The sequence below is a fragment of the Austrofundulus limnaeus genome, unplaced genomic scaffold (assembly GCF_001266775.1).
Source record: "Austrofundulus limnaeus strain Quisiro unplaced genomic scaffold, Austrofundulus_limnaeus-1.0 Scaffold276, whole genome shotgun sequence".
Lineage (NCBI taxonomy): Eukaryota > Metazoa > Chordata > Actinopteri > Cyprinodontiformes > Rivulidae > Austrofundulus > Austrofundulus limnaeus.
Window position 1 is genome coordinate 427,307 of NW_013952678.1, and position 7,731 is coordinate 435,037.

At 39.2% G+C, this 7,731-nt stretch overlaps 2 protein-coding genes across 2 annotated transcripts; one reads left to right on the forward strand and one right to left on the reverse strand.

The window, feature by feature from the left end:
- Positions 1 to 139: 139 nt before the first annotated feature.
- homezb (homeobox and leucine zipper encoding b) lies at positions 140 to 4,537 on the forward strand. Its single transcript, XM_014021052.1, has 2 exons — positions 140 to 231; positions 2,181 to 4,537. The coding sequence occupies exon 2, from the start codon at positions 2,202 to 2,204 to the stop codon at positions 3,666 to 3,668; it is 1,467 nt and encodes a 488-aa protein (XP_013876506.1). The 5' UTR covers positions 140 to 231; positions 2,181 to 2,201; the 3' UTR covers positions 3,669 to 4,537.
- Positions 4,065 to 7,725, reverse strand: cideb (cell death inducing DFFA like effector b). The gene is made up of 5 exons (XM_014021056.1): positions 7,574 to 7,725; positions 6,982 to 7,096; positions 6,231 to 6,389; positions 5,940 to 6,124; positions 4,065 to 5,596 (listed from the first exon to the last, which is right to left on the reverse strand). Exons 1-5 carry the CDS (start codon positions 7,597 to 7,599, stop codon positions 5,455 to 5,457), a joined length of 627 nt encoding a protein of 208 aa, XP_013876510.1. The 5' UTR covers positions 7,600 to 7,725; the 3' UTR covers positions 4,065 to 5,454.
- Between the last annotated feature and the right edge of the window lie 6 nt (positions 7,726 to 7,731).

A 7,731-nucleotide genomic window follows, 5' to 3' on the forward strand; every position in this document is an offset into this window, starting at 1 on the left:
CGATTAAACTGAAAGTTACAACACTGACATGATTATACGAGTCGTTTTTACCGAGACATCGATCAGAAGCGCAGTGAAAATGGTCATATCCGCCGGATCCACCTCTCTGGCTGCAATGCGCGCTCCCGACACAGCGGGAACAGATTTTCTCACAAGACGTCTTAAGACCACATCATTGACGTTTTTGTTGCTCTGCTGGTAAAATATCAGAACCGTAGCAGCTGAAATAAGGTAAATTTATTGTCTTGTGTTTTCTGCCAGAGAAATATGAATAAAAACGAGGGATTAACATCGTTTAAAAAAAGCGCAACTTGATAATAAAGCTGACGCACGCAAGCTAGCGCTAATGCTAATACTGGCGCAATAACGTTATGTAATCAGTAATTAACAACACCTGCTGTAGTTTACATTCATTTTAGTGTTAGATTCAGCTTGACATATTTGAATAAATATAGTGGCAAAAAAAAGATGACTGGAATTATACTACATTAGGCTAGGGTATCAAGAGTTTAGCTAATTTGTGTAAATTATGTATCTGTTCCTGTTAGCGCACTGCGCACAAATCAGGAAAATTGCTACCAAGTAAACCTCAAAATACTTATGGGTACACTCATTATTTATTGTGTGAGTGCTATTTTAATTTATTGTTGAGTTTTTATGGGTCAAAACAAGAACACTTTTTATGTATTCAGAGTGTGTCGAAGACAATTATACACATTACTTAAAGTGAGTACCTTCCTGAACATTATAAAAAGTTGGTTACTTCTTCTAATCCACGTTTTTTATAACGCATGAATGCATGATATAAAACATACGGAGCGAGGGGACATGGGAGATATTTTTTCTTTTGCATTCCCACACAAAAGTATTGCGTTACCTCGCAATAAACATCTTTGAGGGTCTCGAAAAGCGAAAGTAGTTTACAAGTAGATAGACAAAGTAGTTTATCACTGTTGTGTCTGCAAGTTTATTAACAAACTCACATGTTCACCATTAGCGAGTTATCCTACTGCTTTGATTCAGCTTCAGAATGAATATATCACACAGCCACGCATGGAAGTGTCATGGTGTTTTATCACAGTGCAGCCACACAACATCAATGTCAAATTCACGAACTTGTAGTGACACATCCTGTTTTGGTAACCAGATATTTCAAAATAAAAATCGAATTTAATTCAGTTCATATACAAAACAAACTTTTGTGTGGGAACGAAAAACAATTTTGCAAGTTAAAGCAAAAGTATTGCGAGGTAACGCAAAGATATTGCGAGGTAACGCAAAAGTATTGCGAGGTAACGCAAAGATATTGCGAGGTAACGCAAAAGTATTGCGTGGGAACGCAAAAGATTAAAAAAATCCCCCCATGTCCCCTTGTGGGCTCCGTAAAAACAGATCCATCAAATCAAAAATTAAAATAATTAACATTTCACTTTAGGTTGCCAGCAGAAAATTCCGTTTATAGCATATTATCTTCTTTTAACACAAATTAGAGAGTTTTCAGAATCAGAAGATTTAATCATCTTGACTTTAATATATTCTCCTGATCCACACAGCATAAATACCTTTCTTGCAGTAGGAGGTAGTATACAGATGATAAAACAGCACTACTGTATAAATACAGTAAGTACTGTCTTTTAAATTTAAAGATGTTATGACATTAATAATTGTTCAAAAATCAGAAAACTTGGGCCTGGAAATGTATGAAATTTCTAATTTAAAAATGTGATGCATTTGGCAATAAAGGATGGTCAGTTAGAGCTAAAACAAAGWAACATTTCTAAACCACTGAATTAATATCAAAGAAACAATTCTGCCACCATATTTCAGCTCAATATGTATAAAAAATAGCTGAATTGTAACCCTTTGAATTTAGCTTTGGTGGACATCTTGGATTATTTTATTTGATTTATCGCTCTCAGCTACCACCACACTAAATTTTAGGAACACTGAAGCTGAAGTCATAAAACACTCTTAGATTATTGAGCCCTTATATATTTAAGTATATTTAGTTATATTTTCTGCAGAGTAACATTTCTGTTTGAGTTAAATACCACCTTAAGGTTTATTAAACTTTATTTCTGCTGTATGAATGACTAGCTGTTCTTAAAAAAAGAGAATWAAAAGTTCTCAAGAGCAGCATAATAAATTAAGACAATTTCTATTCCAATGTTTGTGTGCAGGAGCTTATTCCAAACTGTACAATGAGCCCGCTGGCTGAAGGAGGACACCTTGGCACCAGACAACAGACACATGATGCTGGCACTCAGTTGTCATCGAGCGTCAGAACGCCTGGCACAGGCCAGATCGTCCCCGTGTGCCTCCCCCTGGTCTCTGCGGCTAATAAGTTTGTATGGGTTAACTCAAACCAGTTAGAACTGCCGGCGGATTCGGTCGCAGAGCTGATCAAAGCCTTTGACAAGTTTCCGTATCTGACACAGAAGCAGACCGTTGAGCTGGCCCAGCGCAGCTCCCTGCTCCAAGACCAGGTGAAAGTGTGGTTCATGGCGAAGAGGATCGAATTCGGTATCAGCTGGGACTATGAAGACATCTGCTACGTCTGGGACAAGTACAGATCCAAGAAGAAAGATGACGAAGAGAACAGGGAAGGCCAAAACGAGGTGGATGAAGAGATGCAAGGAAGCAAACGAAAGAAAAAGATTCCAAAAGATAAGGAAGAAGAGTCTGGTGAGGAGACAGGAGGAGAGGAAAAGAACCCAAAAGAGGGAACAGCGATGGCACAAGAGGTGAGCGCTAATGAGAATCTCGAGAGAAACACACGAAAAAAACAAAAACTAGATTCAAAGATAGACAAGGGTCGAAAGAAGTCGGTGAAGCAASGTAACGACAACGAGGGAGACAAAAAACTGGAGATGAAGATGGATAAAAGTGAGAATAAGGGTCAAGCATTCTCTGAGTCTGAGGGAGAAGATCTCGAAAAGAAAAAACAGAAAGCTATAAAAAAACAAATGAAGACTGTCAGCGAGAGTCCCAGTGAGCCTGTAGTCCCACTGAGCAGAACTTCTGTTCTCAAACCTCCAATCCAAACTGTAAACAGCGTTGCTGTGACTGAGAGCCAGGCAGATCCACAGCACAGCGCTGACGCTCCCTCCACCCCTACGAACGTCCGCTTTAAGGACAAACTTGAAGCCTTGGCTGGTCTGCAGGATGGCCTGCACACAGAGGCGTCAGTCTCAGATATTTTTGTCACAGACGTAGGCAAACTGAAGGAGCTCACCTCGATTACTGGTCTCACGCCTGCAGACGATCCCCCCACTCCGATCAAACAGGACGCAGACAAACACGGCGTTTACTCCTCAAACCGCAACAAGACGTACACTCAGCTGGCGATGCTCAAAATGGCTTTCTTGTGCTGCCAGTACCCAGAARGCGAGCAGTACACCTGGCTGTCAGAGCTGACAAAGATTCCCCGCACCGACATAGTTCAGTGGTACGGTGACATGCGCTACGCCCTGAAAAGAGCAAAGCCCCGCTGGATGTCTGACGAGCAGTTCAAGCAGACGCTGGGCAATATCAAGTATCACCAGAACATACACAAGCTGAACAATTCAACGGATGGGCCAGGCCACATGACCATGATGAAGATGCTCCAGTTGTTCAAAGGCTTTCAGGAGAAAGAAAAGAAAGAAGCCTCAGAGGTAAAGTTTTAATGACTAAACACRAGAGCGGTTCATCCTCCCTGTTATATTAAAATGTTTGAGAAAAGGCGGAAGACAAGGCTCTTACGTTGTTGTTATGTTTCTGACAAATTTGATATCACTGAACAAGTTTATTACGTGTTAAATGTTCTACAGATTTGCACTGAYGACTTTTATTTGTGCTTGGCAAACACTTTTTTTTTAATTACAGTTCCACTAAAATGCTTCTGAATGTGAATCGCTTTGTGATTCATTGCATTAAAACCTTCACAAATAACAATTTCAGATACATAAATATTTTTCAAAGAACACGTTAAGAGTTTCAGAGCTGAACAGAAATAATTGCACTGTTTGGCTTGTTATAACATGCAAAAGCAGGAGAGAAACATTAAATCAGCAGAAAACAAAAACCTTCAAGGATTTAATGTAAAATATGTTGCATAAAAACAATACAACATTAGTAATATTTTGACATTCATTCTCTTATCCAGCTGTACATATAGTTTAATTTTACAACTTGTGATTAAAAAATGTATTACATTCATAGCTGTTAAATTTGGGAAATATCAAACCGTTTGTTGCACACAGTTAAGTATACCAGGTTAATTGGCATTCCACTAAACTTCAGTCTTCAAGGTCAGAGTTTTAAGACAGGCATGATATGTGTTTTAGGCTACATATTTGGGATTGTGATCAGATAACACATTCTGTCACAGTGTAGAAAACAGGTAACCACAGTTAATCCCCAAATAAAACACAACAGAATACAGCTAATTAGAATACAAATTTCCCCTCAACATTTTTTAYTCAGAAATACGCAAATATTACACTCATTTTATGTCAGAACACTGACCTCAAATAGGACGTGAGTGAACTACAAGCTACACTGTGTGACTTGTTTTGAATTGTTTTGCCTAATCTCCTTCATCTTTAATGTTGTAGTACTCGAGACAAGTCATGGATGGTCTCAAGACCACTTTTTGATGGTCTCGTCTCAGACTCGACCACTTTTTTACTCGGTCTTGGACATTGAGGACTTTGAATTTTATTTCAAGACCACAACTGTGGAAATATCAGTAAATTTCCAGAATTTTGTTCAATTTATTTGTTATTGTTGCTTTCATTGGATTAAAATGTTCTGATTCCAATCCAAGCATGACTCGTTGTATTTTTGTTACCTCTGTCACCCATACATACCCACCCCCTGTCACTCGCATGTGGCTTTTCAAGAAAGTGAGCAGTGGTTGTTTGGGAGCAGATGTCTGTAAAGTCTTCAGTGAAACAATCCGGCTGCATAAATCATAAATAATATATTTGTAAATTCTGCAGTGTTTCACTTTCAGAGAAGGTAGGGACTATAGTAAACTTTTATCAACACTTAGAAACGAAACACACAAAAAAGATAAGCTATGTGTAATTGATGTTAGCAAAGCTAGCTAAAGTTAGCAATCTGCCTCTGTACCAAAATTCTTAACCTGGTCCTCACACAAAGAGATTTAGTCAGTATTAACTACATATTATGTTAGCTACCTGTGTACAGTATACTTTTAGGGCTCTAGTTTCCACTTTTTCCAGTCTTGACTCAGTCTGAGCCTCTAAAAGTTTTGGTTTTGTTTCGGTCTCTATACACTGGTCTTGACTTGGTTTCGGGTTATGTGGTCTATACACTAATTCAAAAAATCAGCAAAGGATAGTTTTTTGATAACTATTGTTCTGTTAGATTAGATTCTTAATGGTAAGCATGGGTGTTAAGGACCCCAAACAGGTCTATCCGCTAGATTCCTTTAATCGGGTTGATTTAGTTCCAGCTGGTGGTGTACTCGGTCCTCTGTGGTTGCCAGAGCTCAGTGCCTTCAATAACTCGACGGATCACTGAGGCAGAAGTGATGAGCAGGTGTCCAGCCGCCTGAAGGAGGGTGGAGACCAGACGCAGAACTTCTCTGAAATCACAACAAACAGAAAAGGTCACACTTAGCTTGTTCCAGTAATGTCCAGGGTTTAAACAGTTTTCAACAGTTTTAGATCTTTATTTATGGGTGGAAACAAGTAATAAAAGTTGAACCAACAATCCATTATCAACGTCACCGACCAGGGCAACTTTTATTTTAYAATAAMTTTGTTTCACAACTACATGTTTAGGCTGAAATGTTTAGATTAGAAACACAAATTAGCACAATCTACATAGGAAAATAATCCYAACATAATTTATACTACTTTTGCTACTAGAAGGATTTGAGCAAAATAATTCTCTTCTACACAGTAATAATGTTTGTCARGCCTTACCTAAGGACTTTCTTGGGGCCCAGACACTGAAAGTCAGCGCTCACAGAGTACAGGCCTTGAAACGTGGCCTTCACACTCAGGGAGCCAAACAGGTCTTTGGGACTTATCCTGTAAAGGTCAAAGGTGACTCGAGCAATGTCTCTGCCGGTGCGAGGCTTGCCGTGGTTTCGGAGCACGACTGAACCCTGGATTTGRCGAMACCCAACAGAAACAAACCCAGAGGAATAAATCAGYGGCAGTTTGTTTTAAGGTGTGAAATTAAAAAGTTGCGWAGACGTGGGTCAAACTTACGGCCAGTGGTTTCCACATCTGTCCAGGCTCCAGAGCCATAAGCATGACRTTGTCTGGTAAAGTCATGAGGAACTCATCAGAGTCCACCTCGGTACCGTCCTCCTCACAAACCAGACTCAGAGATGCTGCAGAAAGACAGAGCAGCAGCGCCTGGCAGACCTGAAACATAACCCGTTATTACCGCTACATGAACAACTGTGACATTTTTTAAATTAACTTCATTCTTGAGGCAGTTCAGCAACAGTTTCTTGATCATGATACATTTAGCATGACTTGAAATGAGGTTAAGAGAGTTATTTGTAGGAGTGTACTGATAAATTGGCCCCAATTTCCTTAATTTTGGGAGATCTGCGATCAGATGATACCTACTGTAGCTACCAATCAGCCTTCAAAACCAGGAAATCAAATTAATTTTAAAACTTTTTTTAAATGAAAATTTAATGCAGTTCTTTGAAACTTCCAGATCTATCAAATACCATGCTTAGGTTATAAGTTAACATATGAAATAACCAAAATAGGATATAAGTACTTAAAAATGATAATAAAGTTGATCAAATGTTTRCATTTTTAAATAGGTTCCTGTGAAAAATCTGGTACTCCTGAGGTTTAAATCTGTAATCTGGCCCCCGTCTGGTAAACATCTTATCTTTGAGAGTGAACGCTGCTTTAACATACGACTTCACGAGAGCTTATGTGACATCAACAACTGTTTGTTCTGTAAAATAGCCTGCTTTTGATCGTTTCCTCTCACCCTCTCCTTCAGCTCCTCCAGGGTTCCTGCTGTGATCCCTTTTTTGGTCTCTCTCGTGTGACAGCAGACTCTGAAAGGCCTCTGTGGAGGAGACCAAACTCGCTTGGTCACAGATCTGAGGACAAAAAGGAGATCCAAAATAAATTATGGATTTCTCTCTGTTCAGAGTAAACATTTTGGACCTGCTGTAGAAAAGAACTAATAACTGATAACAGGAGCAGACGCACAGATTGCTTCACATCTGGCAATAAATCAAATGTCTCAAAGTGAATGAATTACAGAGCAGAAAAATGGAATTAAGTTAGTATTAATTTTATTATTTCCCACTGTTATTTGTAAAAATGTTCTAGCACATTTTATAGTTTTTCTCTGGAGGACTTGGACACAAAATAATTACCTTTTTTAGCATTTTTACCCCCATTAAAGCCTCAACATCTTCCCCTGTTTAACCTAAAACCTCCTAAGTCAACATAACCTACCTGTATAAGTTCACTTATTTCATTGATCAAATCTACAGCAAAGAACAAGTCTGAGGCAGCGTTTCACCTACTGCAGCACAAATCAATAGGAAACAAGTCAAAACTTCACTTACTTGAGGAATGAAGACGTAGAATCCATCCTGATCGGTGTGTCGTCTTCTCACAGCTTTGTGTTTCGTCGAGTGTTTTGGTGCGACAGAAAGTCTCACACTCCCTGTGTGTGTGTGTGTGTGTGTGTGTGTGTGTGTGTGTGTGTGTGTGTGTGTGTGTG